Source organism: Myodes glareolus, chromosome 18, assembly GCF_982192425.1.
Source record: "Myodes glareolus chromosome 18, mMyoGla1.1, whole genome shotgun sequence".
NCBI classification, from domain to species: Eukaryota; Metazoa; Chordata; class Mammalia; order Rodentia; family Cricetidae; genus Myodes; species Myodes glareolus.
The window spans coordinates 66,682,932-66,704,894 of NC_142043.1; the positions used below are offsets into that span (position 1 = coordinate 66,682,932).

A 21,963-nucleotide genomic window follows, 5' to 3' on the forward strand; every position below is an offset into this window, starting at 1 on the left:
TCAGCGCGTGCTCCTTCTGTTTCCGCAGGTCCCTTGCTCCTCTGCAGACCGCTCATGTGTGCGCTTTCCCTGAGGTTCAGAGTGCACGAGCCTGTGAGGAAGGTGATCTGAAATAGTTCACTTTCCCGCTGAGATACTGTACCACTTTCATGTGATCAGATTTTAATATGCTTTTAGGAAAGAATGAATTGGACCCTTACCATGCATCGTATGTAATTAGTAACTCAATGTGGAATAAGAACCAAAGCCTGCAAGCGAAAACTGATACTACCAGAAAAAAACAAGAAAAGCTTCATGTCATTAGATTTGGCAGTAATGTTGGAACAATATCAACACCAAAAACAAACACAAAAGTTTTTTTTTTTTTAAAGTGTTTTCTCTTCAGTACGGGATACAGTAGCTGAGAGGATCTCCAGAGCGGAGGGAAGCCCGTCTAGGAAGGAGCTCTCTGTGCACAGTGAAGAAGCTCAGTATAACAACTAGTCTTAAAATGGAGGAGCGGGGCCAAGGTCGCACATGCCTGCAGTTCAGCCACTCTGGAGTTCGAGGGCTTCGAGGGCAGTTTAGTGCCAGAAGAGCAAGCATCCAGGTGTCCAGTGGGAGGGTACCCAGCGTCATTTGTCATTAGAGCAGTCAAACGCAGGGCAATGAAATCCTTCCACCTTTGGATGGATGCTGTTTAAGAGAAGGAGGGGAGGGAGTATTGGTGAGGACATGGGAGATAGGGGAATCTTTCTCTTCTCTTGGAAGGTAGGATGATGCTACCTTTATAAAAAGACATATCCCAGCACCCATGAGGCAGAGGCAGGTGAATCTCAAAGTTCAAGGCCAGCCTGGTCTACATAGTGAGTACCAGAGTAGCCAGGGCTACATAAAAACCCTGTCTCAAAAAGGAAAAAAAAAAAAGGAGAAAAAGGAGAAGAAAAAGAAAAAAGGTACTGGAGAGATGGCTCAGCAGTTAAAAGCACGGCTACTCTTCTAGAGAACCTGGGTTCAATTCTCAGCCCCACGTGACAGCTCACAGCTGTCTGTAACTCCAGTTCTAGGGGATCTGATGCCCTCACAAAGACATATGTGTAGGCAAAACACCAATACACATAAAATATAAGTAAATAAATCATTAAAAATAGTTTCAAAAAATTAAACACAAAAGACTCACTTATGATGCAGCAGTCCGCTTCTGGGTAGATATCCAAAGGAACTGTGTGAAGAGTCTCATATTTATACACGTTCACAGCACCTTAGTGGTCAAAAGGGGCAAGCGTTCGAAGTGTCATCGAAGTTCGAAGTTCGCAGGTAACTGGCAGACATTGTGTGCGGCCTGACTTGGTCTTAAAGGAGAAGAAAAGTCTGGCACATACTACACCGGTGATCAACCCCAAAGATATTATGCTACATGAACTACTCCGGTCACAAAAATGGACACTTTGTGACTCCGTTTGTATTAAGTATTTATAGAGTGGCCCATCCCAAAGAACAGAAAAAGTGATTGCTGGTGACTGAGGGGAGGGGAAGTGGGGTGTGTAATCCAGGTGTAAAGTTTGAGATGGGCAAAATGTGAGCATTCTGGAGCTGAGCCGCACAGCCTAGCAGGTGTCGTCACACCAAGTGCACCCCGAAAATGCTTAAGATTAAATAACTGTTTAATGCAGTTAAACATGTTTGGAGTCAGCACAGGAGTTATGCATGTGCAGTAAGAATCACTAAAGTAGGCAGTTATTAATAAAGCAGTCTGTATTATAAAAGAAAGTGTCTGTGATTAACCTTTAACGCGTTGTTTAAAGTATCATATAGGGTTTTTGTTTTCTTGAGACAATTTTCTCAGTACAGTAGAGCTATGGCTCTCCTGGAGCGCACTCTGAACCAGGCTAGCCTCAAACTTGGAGGCCTCTGTCTCTGCTCCTGAGTGCTGGATCAAAGATGTGCTCCACCACCACCCGACTCACGTGAGGTTTTTTTTTTTTTTTTTTTTTATCATGGGAAAAAATGTTTATTTTGAAATTATTTTAGTTTAGAAATACAAAACCTCTTGGGGAGGGGAAAAAAAAGAAAAACACAAAGTATACAGGCAACTTTTTACTTCATAAGCTTCTCACACCCTCATTGCTCCTAGTTCCAGCGAAGTGGAAGCACTCAGCCACCCACAATAATGTTATTAATAGGGATATGGATCAGTTTCACAAAGAAGCCAATGAATCCCATAATAGCAAATCCTATGGCTGTGGCCATGGCAATCTTCTGGAATTCTTTTCTGTCGGGCTTGGTGCATCTTTTAACCAGCCGAATTGAGTCCTTTACGAACTGCCGACTTGGCTCAACAAACTGCATTACCTGATCCATGGCTGATTGCGGGACGGCAGCTTGAGGAGGATAAGACACGTAGCTTTGGAGAGGACTGAGCCCAACGGACTCACGTGAGTTTTTTAACCAGAACACACACACACACACACACACACACACACACACCAGTACAGAAGAAGGAAAAAATACAGTGCATTGCTCTCATCCTGGGGTTTGGTGTGCATTTTATTTACTTCTTATGTATTGTGCAGATGTGTGTCATGTTCTCGTTTATGTAAAGATCAGATGTCAGCCGTGGGAGCCGTCCATATTGCTTTTGAGTTAGGTCCTTGGGACCTAGGGCTCACCCATTCAGCTACAGTGGCTGTCCTGTGAAACTTGGGATTTTGTCTCTGTCTCCCAGGAGTGGGATTGATAGCACAAGTCACAAGGCCATGGAGCTGAGGCTGTAACTCAGAGCCTCATACTTGATACACTGGGCTCTTTGTCAGCCCATCTTTAAACTCAAGTTGCTTGTGTCTGTGTAAGTATAAGAGATATAAATTCATAGTATTTGATATTTTGTTGCAAGTGGAATAGAACTCCTAGAATTGATACATTGTGTTTGAGGTAGTAAAACTCAGGTCCATATCAAATATAAAGATACATTTTATAGAACTATTATTATTATTAATATTATTATTATTATTAGTTTTTCAAGACAGGGTTTCTCCCTAGCTTTGGAGCCTGTCCTAGAACTAGCTCTTGTAGACCAGGCTAGCCTTGAGCTCACAGAGATCTGCCTGCCTTTGCCTCCCAAGTGCTGGAATTAAAGGCGTGTGCCCCTACCACCCAGCTTATTTTTGGCATAGTCTATCTGCAAGCTAAAGACCCTAAAGATGAAGAGTCTTTGAAATGTTCATCTGTCTGGCCCAATGGTTCTCCTGTGAACTGCACCCAGGAGAATGTGGTTGATCCAGACTAGTTTTTACTCTAGTCATTTGCAGATACCCTGAGGGATACAACTGGGTCCTGCCGAGCAGAGCAGTGATCCACACACTGTGCCCATGAGTGACCTGGACGTTGGTCCTCTCCAGTCACAGACTACCAGGAGCACACTGCAGTTAAACAGTCTGGGCTCCGTCCTTTCCAGAGAGAATGTACATAGTGAGCTCCATGGAGCATCGGAGGACGCATGTAGAAAGGACGTTGGTAGGATATAGGTGAATTCTGAACAAGCAGGGCAGTTAGGATGCGGAGTGATCCTCTTCTTGAGAAGGAAGATTTCTGCCAGGAACAGAATAGGACTAGGGCGGCCCATGGTAAGATGCAACAGTCACCCATATCAGCCAGGAGAGGGGGCTGTTTGGTATATTGTAGGATGCACAGTGACCTTCTTTTTTATCCAAGCTTAGATAAATTTTTAAGTGTTCTTGTTTTGTCTGGGTATGTGATGGTTATACAGTGACCTCGTCTGATGTTGGTGTTTTATAAGCTTGTTTATGTCCAGTGGGAGAACAACGTGGCCTTGATGTGAGCCCCAGGCCAACCTCTGACAACACAGAAGCCTAACTGCTTGTGTCTAAGCACTGGCAGGTGCCAAGGACTGCATTTTTAATTTCTCTTACCAAACCTTTGTGTACTTTTTCCAAGTATCTTGTTTCATTAGATATAATGAAAAACTAAATATAAGAGAAACTTGTAGGATACTCTAGAAAGGTTTCAAGAAATTCTAAAAGTATCCTTGAATGAGAGGTAGGTAAAACAGTTAAAGTAAGTCACCCTCAAACACTTCACCAGAAGAACCTACATACTGATTGCCTGTCTTGTTCAGATCTCGTTCCACATCAAGTTAACATTACTATAACCTAGAATGACCATACTCAAAGACAAAGCCTTGACCACTAACACACTATGAATTACTAGGTTGTCCATGTTTTATAAAATGAGGTATGTATTTGCATGATTCTTCACTTAACAGTTTACTGACATACCAACCGATCTGGATCATATCAGCTACAGGCTTTCACTGTACAAAGGAAGCCATGTGGAGTTAGTAATGTGGGATTCCCCTCTGTTTATTGTAATTACCATTACTCTATAAAGAAAACTGTCTTGGGCCTGCACAGGAAATAGAGGTAGGTGGGGAAAACTAAACTGAATGCTGGGAGAAAGAAGGTGGAGTCAGAGAGAAGCCATGTAGCCCCACTGGAAACAGACACCAGAACTTTATCTGGTAAGCCATAGCCACATGGCGATACACAGATTAATAGAAATGGGTTAAATTAAGATGTAAGAGTTAGCCAATAAGAAGCTAGAGCTAATGGGCCAAGCAGTGATTTAATGAATACAGTTTCTGTGTGACTATTTCGGTTCTTGGCGGCTGGAACGAGCAAGCGGCCTCTCTACAGCATTTAGCGTCAGGACTGCTCAGTGGTCGACAGAACAACACACATTACAAAAGATGGGCTGCAGTGCTTACTAAAGGTCATGTGTTCAGACGTCATTGAGAAAAGTGCTTTTATTATGTGAACTGTGTTGAGAAGACTGCAGAGCCAAAGAACAAACCCTCCCAGTTTTAAGAACAGGCATGTAACAGTTCAATGCACAAGCAAAGATTATGTCTATAATTTAAAGGACATCGACAGTTCCCTGGGTTGCCAGGATTTCAGAGGTTTTCTTGGTATTGCTTCCCAGAAGCCAGGTCGGGAAAGTGGTGTGTTGTGCACACCTGCAGTTCCAGCACTGGGGAGGCGGGGGCAGGTCTGTGAGAATTCAGGGCTCTCCCTGGTGAGGAAGGAGTTGGAGGACAGCCTTGGGTACATGGCAGCAGTGACAGCTCCAGTGTCTCGGAGTAGCAATACTTAGAAGAGAGGAGGGAGGCGTGGCTTTCACATTGTTAGTCCCTGGCAGCCCCTGGTCTTCAGCAGATACATAGTAGTACACCCAATGAGAAACACATATTTGCAGTAGTTTAAAAACTTTGCCCCATAGGATCTGGAGAGATGGCTCAGTGTGAGGTGCCTGTCCTCATATTATTAGGGTTGTGGATATTTTGCTGCTGTTCTAAAGGTGTCAGCGGTGAAGTGGAAACAGTGTTTGAAGAGTGTCAGTGTCAGGAAGGCAGCCTCAGTCCCAGGCTTTCAGTCTCTCCCAATGATTCCAGGTGGCTCTCAGAACTGAGTGGGTGCACAGATGCATTGAGGTAGCCACCTTGTAAAGGCACTTCGGCATTAGTTGTTACTAATTGAACGTCACCTAGGAATTTACACTCTAGATATACTTGCAGAAGTATCTAAACATATATCCTCATTACAAGATTGTCGGTAATACATTTCTCAGTTGGAGATTGTAGTACTGCTACTACAATCAATTAAGTAATACTTAATAGCTATTAAGAATGAGGTATACAGGGCGGTGGTGGCGCACGCCTTTAATCCCAGCACTCGGGAGGCAGAAGCAGAGACAGGCAGATCTGTGAGTTCGAAGCCAGCTTGGTCTACAAGAGCTAGTTCCGGGACAAGGCCCCAAAGCTACAGAGGAAACTTGTCTCAGAGAAAAAAAAAGAAAAGAATGAGATGGGAGCTGGGTGGTGGCACATGACTTTAGTGCCAGTACTAGGGAAGCAGAGACAGGCAGATCTTTGAATTCGAAGCCAACCTGGTCTACAAAGCAAGTTCCAGGACAGCCAGGACTACACAGAAATCCTGTCTCAAAATAAATAAATAAATAAATAAATAAATAACAGAGAAACGAGGAGGACTGGTAAGATGGTGCATGCTTCAGAGCCCCATGGTCTGAGTTAGACCCCCCAGTACCCATGGTGAAGGAAGAGCACTATTTCCTACTAGTTTTCACGACTTTGTGTGCGCACACACACACAATAAGTGAAGTAGCACATTTAAAAAGAATGAGGTAGATAAAGCTGATCAGATGGCTCAGTGGGTGAAAGCACTAGGCGTTGCAAGCCCGATGACCTAAGTGTGACCCCCGGAACCAAAAGGGAAAAAGAGATGGAAGGAAAAGCGACTCTGCATGGCACAGGCACACACTGTACACACACACACACACACACACGCACACACACCCCATAAGGAGTGGGATAGACAGGAAGAGTGTTTGCTGTGACCCAGCACGTAGAAGCTGAGGCCAACCTGAGCTGTGTGATAAGACCCTGTCTCAAAAGCCAAGAGAGAGGGATTTGTTTGTGGCGGTGGTTGTGATGTGGCTTTCCTTTATTAGACTGTACCGTACACCCAGCACTGTGTCGTGAGCCTACATGCTTCTATTTCATCTTCAGAAAGCTACGTTCTGGGCACTGTTATTTAAGGTTTTAGGGTCAGGGAACAAATTAAACTTACATAAGTTTTCAAAGCTACTAAGGGGCAGACCTGAGGTTGCGATCTAGCACTTTTAATCCTGAAATGCGTGTCCTCCTTCTGGGAATAAAGAAAGAAGATGAAGTTGTTAAATAAAAAGGAATTCAGAGTTGAATGTTAAGCTGAAGTCTGGAATAGCAATAGCAAATGCTCTTTCTCCATCTGCATTCGTACATACAGGGCCCGTGATCCTAATGTGCCAGGTCCATTTCTCTGTCACTCCACCTGTCCTACTTTAAAGGCTTGAGTGTTTTTATTAATTTTTAAAGTACGTGTGTGTGTTTGTGTATATATGTGTGTGTGTGTGTGTGTGTGTGTGTGTGTGTGTGTGTGTATGTGTGTGTATGGGCCCGAGAACAGTCTTAACTGGAATCAGTTCATTCATCTTAACACTTGAGTCCCAGGAATCAAAACCAAGTCAGCAAGCTTGTCAACAAGTAGTTTGCCAAGCGAGACATTGCTGTAGCCCAAATGTTAAAGGTTTTAATCGATAATAATCGCCTCAAGTGTGTTTTGTTGTTCCTTAAATTCTCTGTTGTTTCCCAAATGGTTGAAGACTGCTTACAGTGAGCCATTGTTTGTTTATTATGTGCATTGATGTTTTGTCTGCACGTGTCTGTGAGGATGTCGGCTCCCTGGAACTGCAGTTATCGACATTTGTATGCTGCCGTGTGGGTGCTGGGAATTGAACCTGGGTCTTGTGGAAGAGCAGCCAATGCTCTAACCACTCAGCCATCTCTCCGGCCCCACAGGGAAGCTTAGTGAATGCTGCACGTGGTAAGAACTGTGTGTATTTCCCAAGCGCATGCCTCTTGTCCCAGCATCCTCGAGGCAGGCAGTCAGCAGGAGAACTGGGAGTTCTAGGCCAGCTTGTGCTACACTATGAGACTGACTCCAAAAGACACTACCCAGATATGGTGGCACAGGCCTTAGTCACAGCGCTGGGGAAGTAGAAGCAGGCAGATCTCTGAGTTTTAGGACAGCCAGGCCTTCACAGAGAAACCCTGTCTAGAAACCAAACTCCAAAGCACACCACCCGAACAAGAGCTTGTAAATACTGACAGCGCACAAGTAGCCTGCTGCAGTCCTGCAGTTGAGCAGTAAAGCCGAGTTTCTGGAACCAGCAAGGAAGGAAACATCCAGATTTTATAGTTCTTGTGATTTGACAGATTTGACCTTTGTTTGAAGCAACCTGTTTTCTTGCTTTCTCTTAGGCCAGGTAATCAAAGCCTGGGACATTGGCGTGTCTTCCATGAAGAAAGGAGAGGTCTGCCACTTAGTGTGTAAACCAGAATACGCTTACGGCTCTGCAGGCAGCCTCCCGAAAATTCCCCCGAATGCGACTCTCTTTTTCGAGGCAAGTGTATGTGTGTCGTCGCCCGCCTTGCCGGCATGTGCTGTGCTGTCCGCAGACAGCGAGAGAGGAGCCGAGTTTGTGCTGAGAACCCGCTCTGGCTTATTTATTTTCGAGCTTGACTTCTTGAATTGTTTCCCACACACCCAGGGGATGTGCCTGTGCTTTCTTAGAAATGTGTCTCTGGCACTAAGTGGGCATATCCAAACAAACAAAAGACGCAGATTTAGAAATACGAGTTCTGGTCACCAGGGGAAGTAAGACATACTCAAAACTGACAGGCCGGAAATGGTGGTGATGCGTGTTGAAATGGTAAGTTGTGAAGGCTCACGACTGTCCGCTAATCTTCATCAGGAGCAGTAAGTGCTAGGGTATTATTCAGCCTGTGTTGAATTAGTTACACATAATTGGTAAAACTTGATTGTTATCTAGCAAGGTGAAAGTGCATCTTCAGTCAGCTGAAGGCCAGAGTCTTAAGTTTTCTATTTTAGGATGAAAGCTTCATAAATCAGGCATGGAAACTGGTAGCGTCTGAGTCAGACAAAGTTGTTCATCGCCGGCACCTTGTAGCTCTGGCCTTGTGCCCACAGGCCGTTATCCTAGTGTTTCCTGTCTGCCTTTGCTCTGCAGCCTCACAGGATGCAGTCCTAGACATGGTCATTCCACGGAGCTGTTTCCAAGTGGTGCCGAGGGCATTGTTTGCCTTCTCTGTTTTCCTCTCCCTGAGCCATAAAGATAAAGATGGAGTTTAGAGTCTCATAAAATAACTGTTAAGCTGACTCTGACTTTTCTGTTCTAGATTGAACTTCTTGATTTCAAAGGAGAGGACTTATTTGAGGATTCAGGCATCATCCGTAGAATCAAACGGAAAGGAGAAGGCTACTCCAACCCAAACGAAGGGGCAACGGTGGAGGGTGAGTCCAGCTGTTGGGAGCCAGTCCTCCATGGTGCGAGCAAAGTGCAGTCATCTGGAAAGTTTGTGGGCTGGAAACACGGCTCAGCAGTTATGAGAGTTCGCTGCTTTCTTAGAGGTCTGTGTTTGGTTCCCAGACCTGCATCTGCCAGGACTCCAGGTCCAGAGAATCTAGCACCTTCTTCAGCTCTCCAGGGTGTGCACATATTTGATATAAAAAATTGATAAAATAATTAGTGTGTTGAATATATATCTCGAGAGCAGTTTTAGATTCAGCATTCATCTAATAGCTTCATTTGTTAAATACCAATTTAATGTGCGTTCCAGGCATCTGTAAGCATCTATAAACTCAAAAATACTTATACAATAGTCCCGTCTATCAAATAATTCTCAGTCCCTAGATCTCTGGAGGGCATTTTTTTGTCTTTCTCACAGTAACTTAGAAGGTGAGATTTATTATCCCCAAGTGAGGAAAATTACTTCAGTGATGTCATAAATGGCCCAAGATTGCGGAGCTACTGAGCAGAGCGGTGGAGTTGGACAGCTGTGTTCATTCTGTATGGGGTGGCCTGGGATCAAGTGCTGTTTTGCCAGTTGCCAAGCCAGCCTGGAGCTATTTTCATGTCTTCCTCTGAAGACAGGAAACGGAGTCCCTCCCCGAGCACCGCACGCTGGTCGCCCCTGCTTACATCGGTCTTTGCCCACCCGCCTGAACTCAGGCAGGGTTTTGCATCTTTGCTTGTGACTTGCAGCATCTGCAGTGCGTCTGACGCGCACTGGGCAGTCCATAAAAGCCTTCTGCGCTGAGCTGATGTCTTCAAAAGGGAGTCGTGAGAAAGACGCGCTTCCGGAAGAAACCAAGTCACTAAATGGACATTCAGAAAAGGCCCATTCAGAGGAAAAAAAGTCTACCTAAAACAACTAGAATAATTGAGTTTTTAATTTTAGCATGTACATACCGTTTAGACTCATTTCATTACACAAGTCTAACAATTAAATAAGGTTTAGTATTTTTTTTTCTTTTTTTTTCGTTTTGTTTTTGTTTTTGGATTTTGGTTTTTTGAGGCAGGGTTTTCCTTTGTAAACCTAGCTGTCTTGGCGCTCACTATTTAGATCAGGCTGACCTTGAACTTGATTTCTACTGAACACCCAAATCAAGGTTTAGTCTCACCTGCTCCAAGGCCAAATGCTGGGATTAAAGGCTAATACTCCCATGTCCAGCTTCATAATGTTTTGGTGATAGGTTTTTTTGTTTTGTTTATTGTTATTGCTTTTTTATTTATTTTGGTTTCTCGAGACAAGGTTTCTCTGTGTAAAAGTCCTAGCTGTCTTGGAGCTAGCTCTGTAGACCAGGCTGACCTCGAACTCACAGAAATCTGCCTGCCTCTGCCTCCACAGTGCTGGGATGAAAGGCGTGCGCCACCACCACTTGGCTTCATAATGTATTTTTAGCTGGAGGGTTTTCACAACTAAATTAAAAGGAACAGTTTACCCAAATTATAACAGTACAAAACTGCCACTTGTAGAGGTGGCCTTGGAGCAGGTGAGACTAAACCTTGATTTGGGTGTTCAGTAGAAATCATATTTTTTAACTTTGGAAAAAAATCTAGATTTAGAGGAAATTCACAAGCTGTTTCAGACTGTTCTTCTCCTGGTATTAAGATCATATGCATCCACAGGGCATTTGTCACGAGCAGGAATTTCTCCTCCCACACCCACCACCTCACTAACTCTTTTCTAGTCCTGTAGTCAAACTTCAGATTCAGAATCTAGACTTCATTTAGCTTTTGTGGCCTTATTCTCTTGCAGTAAATTAATCTTCAATCTTCATTTCCTATGGCTGACACTTTTGAAAACAATTTTCCATTTGATAGACTATCTCCCGGTTTAGGTTTGCAGTAGGTAGATTGAGGTTTGGAAAATCCTGTGTGGGTGATACTGTGCCCTTTGAGTTTCATCTTCAAGAGGCGTGTCGCTTCTGGTGATTTCTGGGCTAGGGTAGCGGCCCCCATACTTCTCTTCTGTCCATTTAGCATTTGTAAGGGCTGTTTCCTGTTACATCCTCCGTTTACACCTCACACCCAGTAATGAGTTTCGCATACAGAAGTTATTACCATGGTATTTGATTCATGATAATTTTATTTCCATTTCACATTTATTAGTTGGAATTCTACTGTAAGGAAGATCTATTCCTTCTCCCTGTGTTTATTTGACTCTTCACCCTTGTCAGTATACACCTAGGGCTATTGTTTCCTGCAGTGAGATGTTTTTACTTGGTGTGCAGATTGTCTCGGGTTTGACTATTAGAAATGCCTTCAGGTCAGCTCATCTCAGCATAGTGCTGCATGTAGTCTTAAAAACCACAAGTACATAAAGTCACACAGTTCCATTCAGCACCTCAAGTTTGTTCTCTGTTTGCTCATCTGGAACTTCTTTCTCCAGTAGATTCACGGTGTGTTTACACATGCAGTCCTAGACTACACATCACGTCACTTCAGAACTGTCACATGATAATACCTAAGAGTTCCGCGGTGCAGTGGGGCCGTCGGGCATAGTGTACACATAGGCTTTGGAGGCCGTGGACTGGATACAGTGGGGTAGTCAGATATAGGGTACACATAGGCATGGGGGTACATTCCGTGTTCTTTTCTTATCCTTTGTACTATATTTACAGAATTTGCTTCCTTTAATTGGATTTGTGGAAAGGACCCCTTGACTCCTTTCATTTCCTACACCACATCCTTGGTTACTTTGTCTCTAGGGACAGTGGTGACTTCAGTTTGTGTCCTCTTCCTAGGGGCAGGCCTTGCTTTTGAGGGGCACATGGACTGGATGGAACTCTAGTAAATCGTCACAGTCTGCTGTTTTGTAGGTTTGTGGAGCTTATTTTTTCTCAAGGTCTGCTTTTTATTCTTACCAAAATTCTCATTTTTATAAATCAGTCATAGGTTCTCTTCTTCTGTGCCTTTTCTTACCAAGTAAAATTACTGTCTTGTCATGTTTATCCAGTGTTGTCCTTTCCCACCGCGTTCTGAGTGCTCTGCCTGTCGTGACTGTAATGACTGATGCTCCAGTCAGCACACTTGAGCGTGGTTGCCAGTGTGACCACACTGCCACTCCTGAGCTTAGATGATCCGGTTGTCCTGGAGTGGGGCTCTGAGGAGCTCCCATCCATGCCTCAGCTCCCTCTCTTTGGGGTTTCTGATTGCTAGTGTTGGTGATGGGATCCTTTGCCTATGCTTTCAGCTGCGTTTGACTGTAGATGCAGACAGTGGACAGTGTTTTTAAATGTTCAGTTCAACTGCGATCTTGAGGGTCCTGCTGTGGGGAACTTCCTTTCCCTTCCCTTCTCACCTCCTAACCCAGTAGAATAATAGGTGGAAGAGTGAGGGAGTTATTTTGTTGTTGTTGTTGTTTGCTGTTGTTGTTTTGTTTTGTTTTTCAAGTCAGGTTTTCGCTGTAGCTTTGGAGCCTATCCTAGAACTAGCTCTTGTAGACCAGGCTGGCCTCGAACTCACAGAGATCCCTCTGCCTCTGCCTCCTGAGTGCTGGGATTAAAGGCATGTGCCACCATCGCCCGGCTGAGAGTTACCTTTAAAAAGAGAGAAGCTCCTAGTAGTGCACACCTTTAGACCCAGGTCGGAGGACCTGTGGGTTTAAGGTCAGCCTAGTCTGCTAGTGAGTTTCTGGGTAGCCAGAGCTACAGAGTGAGAACATGTCTCAAAAAATTTAAAACAAGAAAGAAAGTAAAGAGAGAAGAATCAGAAATGCAAGTTTATGAAATAAATACAGTGCCAGGTATAGTGGCGTACATCTTTAGTCCCAGCACTCAGGAGACAGAAGTAGATATCTATGAATTGAGGCCAGCCTGATCTACACAGTGAGTCCCAGGACAATCGGGGCTACACAGTGAAAACATAAAGCAACAACAACAAAATGAAATATATAAAGTAGACGGATTTAGACAGATGGAAACTGAATTCTGCAAATCCAACCCAAAGCAGGTGTTGAGAAGACCTCTGTAGAGGTACATACCGTTCTCAACAAGCTCGGGCAGAACTCCAAGCTCTCCCAATCAGCTGGTTCACGGGAGCCAAAACAGGCTATGGGGCAATCACCATTGCTATAAAGCAGTATGGGGCAGCCGCACCAGCAAGCCTCTACTGTAGTAACTCAGCCTTGGCTCAGCCCATTAAATAAAAATCTCAGAGAGACTGGCAGAGGCAAATATTTTTTTAAGCTCCCAGGTGACTGTAGTTTGCAGCCAAGGACTGAACTAACTGCCCGAGGATCTGTCGCTGTGACTTCTGCTTAGGAGCTATGGCCTGGCTCCAGACTGCAGCAAGGGACTAGCCTCCAGGAGACTCCAGGTGAACGGGAATGTAAGGTGTCCTTGCACTTCTGAAACAGACGTGTTGGGCACGGCAGCGCTCCACGGCAGTGACAGTGCCAGAGGGCTCAGTCTCTTCCCCTGCATCAGCAGGAAGGCAGGGCGTCCCCAGCCTGTGAAGGTAGCTGCCTAATCTATACCTAAGAAATCTTCACCTGTGTCCTTCACGGTCCCCCTTTTGGGAAAAGGCCACCATGTTGCCTGCATTGAATAATAGTGACAGGTAGGTGCAGTTATTTGGTCCTCTGAACCTCCCTGGGTTCTGTGTGCAGCCAGCAGGGATTGGTCAACGGGAATGAAAGTGTCAGGGAAACTGTGAGAAAAGACAAAGGTGGCTAAGATACAGATCACTGTCTTTAGTTTAAGAGCCAGTTCAGAACTCAAAAACAAACAAAAACCACCCGCCCAGGCCTCAGAAATGGGAAGGAGGATGAGAAAGCCTGGGAATTGACCAGAAGGGCAGAAGGGTGAAGTGGACAGTGTCTTTCTCCGCGTCTGCGTTGGTGATGTGGGTAACGGGCAAGAGCATCTCGGGATGCGGGGAAGAAAGAGATGTGAGTGACGGGGCTACAAGAAAGTCATTACCCCACCAGCCACAGGACAGAAAATCTGCCAGAGACCAGCAACAGTGACAGGCAGGGCAGGAAGAAGTAGCTTTAAGAATGGAAGAGAATATGCTAGAAGGATGTCCCACACAGCTTACAAAGGATTGGGAAAGCATAACCCAGCAAAGAACACTAGCTGTTGCCTGGCAGACTGGAGCCCAGGTGCCCAGTACCCAGGCTGGGTATTCACAACCCGCTGTGACCCCAGCTGAAGGGGCCTCCTCGGGCATCTGTGCACATGTGTGTACCCACACACCATCTACACTGGAGATGGTAGAACAGAGGAGAAGACCTTGGAGCTCACTGACCATACAGACTAGCCAAACCAATACATGTCAGGATCTGTGAGAGAGCCTATTTTAAAAAAAATAAGGTGGGCCCTAGGGTTGTGGCACACGCCTTTAATGCCAGCATGTAAGAGACAGAGACAGGTGAATCTCTGAGTTTGAGGCCAGCCTGGTCTACATAGTGAGTTTCCTGGACATCCAGGGCTACACAGCAAGACTCAGTCTTGGAAACAAAAAAGATGGAGAGCCACTAAGGAAGACACTCAACACCAGCCTCTGGGGCCTTCATGTGGCATGAAGGAGGGAGGGAGGGAGGACATCAAGGAAGGAAAAGCATCTTTTAAAGGCACCAGGGCTCATATGTCAAAATGACATCAAGCCGTTTGTTCCGTGCAAATGAAGCAGGACAAGCAGACCAACATGGAAATGGAGGAGGGAAAGGATTCATGGATGTTTGTGCTGAGGTGGGAGAGAGCTGTGAGTGTTCTGGTTCCGTGCACACACTTTCCAGATACTTAGTACTGTCCAGCAGACGGCCACAGAAGGAAATCACAGGTTCATGGAGCCATCTCATTATGTTTTTACAAGATAGCTCAGTGTGTTCTGGATCTAAAATGTAGTGTGCATTCTTTTTTATGTTTTAGAGTTATGTTGTTCCTTCCTCCAGACAGTATCTCCAGGTTTTTGAGTGAAATCATATTAGAGAATAGTCTGGCTTTTTTGTTTTTGTTTTGTTTTGGTTTTGGTTTTTACTAAAAAGAAAAAGAACAAACCACCCATGCATCCTGGGTCAGTGATGGGTTTGATAGCCTCCTGGAGTTTATTAAAATCAGAGTACTGACTAATAGATTCAGAAAGGAAAATTCCTATAAATTAGTAAAAATTGCCACCATTCCCTTAAAAGCCCTGTTTTCAGATTAGTCACTAAGTAAATCCTTACTTTTGGGCCCTGGCCTGTGTGCTCAGTGCTCTGCTGTACGGAGGCAGAACAGGGAACAGCCCTGGCCTGTGTGCTCAGTGCTCTGCTGTACAGAGGCGGAACAGGTCTGGTCCAGCTGGCTGGGCGTCTTCCTTGTGCTTCACAACTGTGCAGACATTAAGTGCAGCCTTCTTTTTTGGTGCAGTGTTTTGTTTGGTTGTGTGTGTGTGTGTGTGGTGTGTGTGTGTGTGTGTGTGTGTGTGTGTGTGTGTGTGTGTGTGTGTGTTTGGTTGTTTTTGAGACAGGGTTTCTCTTTGTAGATCTGCCTGTCCTGGAACTGCTCTGTAGATCAGGCTGGACTTAAACTCGCAGAGATCCTTCTGCCTCTGCTTCCCATGCTGGAATTAAAGGCATGCACCACCGCCGCCCAGCCATCAGGTCCATGTGGTGTTGGGTTATGCACGGCTGATATGAACAAAGCCATATCTGTCACTTCCTGAGCTCCTTTCCACGTCCACACTTAGCGGAGTGCTGTGGTGGACACCCTGGCGTGTGTGAGTGCATGTCTGTGTGCTTCAAGGGCTTTAATTTAGCACTTAACTTGTTTTTTACATTTGTTTAAAATACTGTTTTATGCATATGTGCTTTTTGTCTGCATTTATGTCTATGTACCATGTGCATGTCTGGTCTCTAAGGAGGTCAGATGTGGGCATCATATCCCCTGAAACTGAAGTTATGGACAGTTGTCAGCCACCATGTTGATGTTAGGAACTGAACCTGGGTCCTCTACAAGAGCAACAAGTATATCTAACAGCCAGACCATCTCTCCAGCCCCTTGGTTTTCTTTAGCGACAAGACCTCGTGTCACTAAGGCTGGTCCTCTTGCTTCTCAGTCTCATGTGTTGAGTGGTGATCAGATGTCCCCAGAATTGCACTTGACACTGTGTCCACTCTGAACTTTTAGTTATTTTGTGCTGTGTGAGAATTACACCCAGTGTTTTGAGAGCACTAATTAGGCACTTTTCTACTGAATTATATCACCAGGCTCCTGAGTACTTTATTTTTTAAATTTAATTTCCGTTTGTCGTTGTTGGTGGTGATGGTTGTTTGCTTGAGACCAGGTCCCACTAGGTAGCTCTTACTGCCCCCCAACTCGCAGTGTAGCTCTGTCTGGTCTCACGGCAGTGACCCTCCTGCCTCTGCTTCCCAAATGCCACTGCACTTGGCTTTTGAGTGCCTGGTTTATCCTACAGTTACAAATTAGCCAGTGTCACCCTCCATAGATGAAGAAACTGAATGTCCCGTGGTGAGGGTTGTTAGGTGGCAGAATGGGACTGATTAGTATCAAGGTCTGGCTCGTGTTCTAAGCTGTAGTGGAGGGGACAGGGGTGAGATTGGAAATGTCTGCCCTTCCAGTATCTAGTCAGGTCCCATGCCTGCCTGGGGCAGGAGTCTGCCTCAGTGGACAGAGCAGACTGGGACGGAGCAAACAGGGGGACTCTGAGGGGCTATCTGACCACCACACCTGGTGGGGACAATATCCTGTGATCAGTGTGCCTCTCTGCTTGCCTTCCTTGGGCTTAATCACATATGCTCTCTGGGAAACCCTGCTCTGTCAGGAAACGGATCCAGAGAAGCTCTTTCCACGTGAATTAGGCAGCAGAGCCTCGCCGAGGGTGAGTGACCCGTCATAGCGTGGTTTTCTTTAGCCAGATGCCCAGTCTTTCCTAGTAGTAATGCCGTTACAGCAGTCCCATTCAGATCCCCGCGACCCAGTCATTGTTTTGGGAAGGAGTGCCCAGCTATCAGACACCAGCTACTATAATTAGAAAGGGGAAAGCAGACACTCACCAAGCTAACGTCTTAGCTGTGGCGTTTGCAGCACTTTTTTAAAGTTAAGCAGCCTCCTCCTCGGTTCTGCTTCCTGAAATACAAGCTGTACGGTTTGGGGGTTCTTGCATTCCAGTTTTTGTTACTGCTGTGCGCTCTCCTTCCCCCCCCCCCCCCATGTTTTAATCAGAGAACAAATTGCTGTCAGCACATTGAGTTCATGTGCCAGCCACATTCAGAACAGGGTGTTCTGTGCTCTTCAAAACAAAATTGCTCTAGGGCAGTAAGAGAACAATAAGTCAGAGCTCCAGTTGAAATGATGTTTTGCAGCGACCGGGCTCACTTGATGTGGTTACACTCTGGATTGCACAGCTACACTTGGGTAATTTGGTTTGGTTTGACTTTGTGGGGTTTGTTGGAGCACCCCCTTCCAGGTTACATTAGACCTTCAGTCAAGAGAAAATACTGTCTCTTTTTAACTTGCTTATTTCTCTGTAACCAAAAAAGCCCTAAGTAGAAGCATCCTGTATGTACTTCTGCTCACTTCGGACACGTCATAGATCATTTACTTCCTGTAAATCATGCTGGATGAGATTAGCAACAGACCTCCTGAGCCCTAGAGGCTGAGCTCCCAAGTGAGTCACGATGGCTCTTATTAAATATTTATTAAGTGAGTATTTGTACTATGGAATACAAAGTCAAAAGTACCCACAGGTTTTCCAGAGACAGAGCAGTGGAAATGGGCTTCGGAGGAACTGGGTGCCTCTGTGTAGATCACCTCCAAGAGTCTTACTGGGTCTGGGTAGCAGCAGCCTAGTGACTGTCACAGCAGTGTTCAGAGCCAGCTCGTCCAGCCAATGAGACGGAGAATCGTGGGCTGCGCTCACCCTGCTCTGATCCTGCATTTTTCTCTGACATCCCCAACTTAGGAGATGGTGCATAGATGTCTAAGGTGGAGTGTGTGTGAGAATGCCACTTAAAATGTTTAATTACATTTTTATTTATTTATTATGTGTGTGGGTGTGCACACATAGATGAGAGGATGGCTTGTGGGAATTGATTCTCTTCTACTCTCTGAGGCCCAGGTGCTGAGCTTGGCTTGTCAGGCGGAGACAGCCTCTACCTGCTGAGGTAGCTGCTGCTCCTCCAGAGCTGGTGTGGTTCCCAGCACAGGTGCTGGACAACTCAAAATTGCCTATAGCTCCAGCTTCAGGGGATTGGATGCCCTCTTCTGGTCTCTGTGGATACCTGTACACATCGAGCTTACACTCAAACACATGCATGCATAAATTAATAAAATCTTTTTTCCTTTTTAGATGTGTGTGTGTTTGCCTGAATGTAAGCTTGTGTACCGCATGAATGCAGTGCCCACAGAGGCCCAAAGGGGGCTTTGGATCCCCAGGAACTAGAGTTAGAGTTCTGAGCTTCCATATAGGTGTTAGGATTTGAGCCGCAGGTCGTTGGCAAGAGCAGCAAGTGTTCTTTCTTAAGCACTGAGCTCTCTCCAACCTCAGTGTTTGCTTTCCTAACTATGCCTTACTTCCTCGGTTCTTCTCTCCTGCGCACAGAAGGCGAACGTCTGAAATTATTTGGTAATTTCAAACACATTATGTGCTGCAGATCTGTCTAGGAAACTGACGTATAATCGGGGGTCCTTCGCAGGAGTGCCTGGGCTTCCTGTTTTGAAAACACATTCAGTCTTGATCAGCCGAAGCCACAGCACGTGTACTGGTCTTTCCTCCCTACTGAAGGCGCTGGGCTTTCGGGAGGACGCAGTCACCTGACAGTAAACGTCAGACTTCCCTGCCCCCAAATCTGTCAAGGGGTGAGCGACTAGGATGACATCTGAGTACCAGATACACTGTCAGTAGTGGGTGGGCAAGAGCTGAACCGTCCAGTAATCTACATTCTGTTTGTTTGTTTATTGTGGTTCTGGGGCTTGAACCTCAGGCTTTGTGCTTGCTAAGCAGGTACTATGCCACCAAGTTCTCTCCCTGCCCCTCTCTTTACTTCTTACTGTGAGATAGGCCACAGCTGTATGAGTCTCCTGCCTCAGCCTCCTGAGTGGCTAGGCTTACAGGCCTGAGTTCAGGCTCAGATTAGATAACCAACCTGCTAAGGATTCAGTTTCTTTAAAAACATCACCTTTTACTACAGGGGAGGGAAAAGCACCATGTGCTCCCAAGCCTGTGGTGTGCATCTGTTTTAAAGTAAAGTCAAATCTGTTGTTAGAATGGAAGAGGTTGCTGGCAGTACTCACTGCTGCCCAGCTGGGTCCCTCCTACACTGTTCTCAGCCTGGTGTTTCCATGTTAAACATACGCTCAGAGGGCAGGGGAAGTGTTCTACAAGTTAGCCATTATTTTATCTAGAACATTCCAAATGTGGTTATACTATAGAAGGCTTCATATATATTAATGAGTATGGGATATAAAACAAGAGGCTTTTTACCACGTCCAGACGTCAAAACTGGCTGTGGCCATTGTTTGGAGGAACTGACTCTGGATTTGGTTGGCAGCAGTCGGAGCAACCAAGACGGTGTCCGACCTTGAGCTCTATGTCCTTACTCTGGTGACCAGGCCTCTGCTGTCTATAGCTCGCTGCTCTTTACCCTGCGGAGTTTCTCTCACTTCTCAGCCTAGGCTATAGGTGATTGATCAGATGGCTGACCGGAGGCATTAGCTTTAAAGCTGGCTTCTGGGCTAAAACAGAATCCTAGACTTTTAGGAGACTGTAGAGATCAGATAGTGAAAGTGGAGTGGGCTGGAATTGGATCTGTGTTTGGGCGATGACAGTTGTCATAGGACATGGAATTAATGTCTCGGAGAGGGTGGTTTCTCAAGACTCTAAAGTCACTTACCTAATCTCAGTTAAGCAGCCTTAGGAAGCAACTAGATCATCAAAGAAGAATCACGGGGGCTGTTCTGTCTCACAAGCCATTCGTCCTTCTTACTGAGGAAAAAGACCTGTCTGAAAAGGCACATGGAGCTGGGCACTTGGGAGGTAGAGGCAGGCGGATCTCTGTGAGTTCGAGGTCAGCCTGGTCTACAAGAACTAGTTCCAGGACAGGCTCCAAAACTACTGAGAAACCCTGTCTGAGAGGGAGAAAGAGAGAAATGAATGGAGGAAGAGGGAGGAAGAAAAGGCATATGTAGCATTAGCATTAAAAGTAGTTGGAGCTGCGGTGTAACTCAATGGTTGATGGCTTGCCTTACATGCTCAAGTCCCTGGATTCGGTCCCCGCCACCATACAAAATAATTAGAGCAAGATGTGGTGCATGCCTGTAATAATATAATAATAAAGCACTTGGAATGCAGTGGCAGAAAAATAAGCGTTCCAGGGCAGCCTGAGCAACATAAGAAGAGACTGCCTCAAATCCAAAAGCTGTCTTCATTTAGCATGGATGTATTATTGCAGAAACAACCTTCAGCCCTAGGTATTATTATTTATTTTCGCCCAAGCATCTGAAACCAAGATCCTGTTACAAATGGTTAAGCCATTGTATATAGTCAAGACTAGATGTGTGGCATTGTCATAATTAAGGTGTTTAAGCCAGTATTGTCGTGACCGTGTCACGGGTAAGAAAACCGGTAAGTATTCATTTAACCAAAAACAGAAAAAAAATACTCTTATTCTTAAACTGTCAGACTGGGTAAGCAAAGCTTCTAGAAGACACTGGGTGTGTCTTGTGGACAAGAGGGGAAGCCATGTTGCTGCGTGGCTTGTGACTGTCCTGTCTTCTCCCCTCAGTCCACCTGGAAGGTTGCTGTGGCGGAAGGATGTTTGACTGCAGAGATGTGGTGTTCACTGTTGGCGAAGGAGAGGACCACGACATTCCAATTGGGGTCGACAAAGCCCTGGAGAAAATGCAGAGGGAAGAGCAGTGTGTTTTATATCTGGGGCCACGGTAAGAAGCAGTGTTTCGGGACACGGTGGAGCTAGCTGCAGACCAGGGGCCGCCCACTCACTCACTCAGTGTTCTTCCCACGGTGAAGTCATCTCATTAGTCAGGTGACAGTTGGGAAGTTTGGGGCCTCACACCACCGTTGTTTAAGAATCGGATTGTTCCTGTACCGTGGTGCCGCATCAGCAGAGACCGGCTTGTGTTGTCTTCTCTCCTTTGGCTGCAGCAGGAGGGTGTGGAGAGTTGCAGTAGTGCATGGTTTACTACGCTTGAATCCATGCCACATTCTTATGGAGTCCCTGAAGGAAGAAAAAACCAGCTTGTTCTTCCTGGATCTAAAGGCAGCGGAGATGACTCATTTTTGCCTAAATTTTTCCCGTCATAAGGATAGCCATTGGCACTTCCAAGCTTAGAACTACCCGGCACTGACAGTCTCTTGTGAAAACATGTTTTGTATTATTTTTAGATCTAAAATTATACCATAAATTCAACTCTTCTATCTTGAGAAATGGACCCCTGAGAGAATCCAGGGGTGCCGCCGCCTGCATGCAAACGCATCTGCTTGTCCAGAGGAGCCTGCAGGCTGCAGATTGCCACTGGCAGAATTCGGAGTTCTGAGCCTCTTTGGCCTGCCCTCACCTCCAAGTGGTCCAGTGTTAACAGTGCTGATGCTCCTCTGTAATCCTGTTTCCCAGTTTTCTTAGCCTTGCCAACACTTCCTTGAAAATTCTTCCAGAGTACTCCATCCTGATTCTAAAGCTGTCTGAGACCCTTTTGTCTGCTGTTTCTCTCACCCCTATTCTTCCGCGGCTGTAGTCCTATGTCGGCGTATTTGATGCACTGTGCCATAGTTCACTCTACGATGAAGCTATTTCTTTTTGGCTGACAGCTCCTCCCCCGCCCTTTACAGAGGGTCTTTATAACCTACAGTCCTTCTTTTTAAAGATATCTTCTCACTTTTTTTAGCTCTGGCTGCCTAAAACTCACTATGTAAACCATGCTAGCCTCAAACTACCTGCCTCTGGCTCCCGAGTGCTGAGATTTAAAGTTCCCTAATCACTTTAAATCAGGCCTTCCAGAATCATAGTAGCGCTCCCCTCAG

The 21,963-nt window shown here is 45.6% G+C and overlaps 2 protein-coding genes across 2 annotated transcripts in view; one reads left to right on the forward strand and one right to left on the reverse strand.

The window, feature by feature from the left end:
• The window catches only part of Fkbp5 (FKBP prolyl isomerase 5), an 84,341-nt gene that overhangs the window by 45,015 nt on the left and 17,363 nt on the right, over nt 1–21,963 (forward strand). The window contains exons 4-6 of the mRNA XM_085679869.2: nt 7,874–8,016; nt 8,813–8,927; nt 20,708–20,864. Of these exons, the coding sequence (XP_085535995.1) occupies nt 7,874–8,016; nt 8,813–8,927; nt 20,708–20,864 (415 nt within the window). The remainder of the gene's footprint in view (nt 1–7,873; nt 8,017–8,812; nt 8,928–20,707; nt 20,865–21,963) is intronic.
• On the reverse strand, nt 2,064–2,404 carry LOC148119189 (protein transport protein Sec61 subunit gamma). Its single transcript, XM_087898378.1, has one exon. The coding sequence runs from the start codon at nt 2,338–2,340 to the stop codon at nt 2,134–2,136; it is 207 nt and encodes a 68-aa protein (XP_087754504.1). The 5' UTR covers nt 2,341–2,404; the 3' UTR covers nt 2,064–2,133.

What these genes read in the sequence shown, in the direction of transcription:
- LOC148119189 (XM_087898378.1), bottom strand. Translation starts at nt 2,340, where the DNA reads ATGGATCAGGTAATGCAGTTTGTTGAGCCAAGTCGGCAGTTCGTAAAG.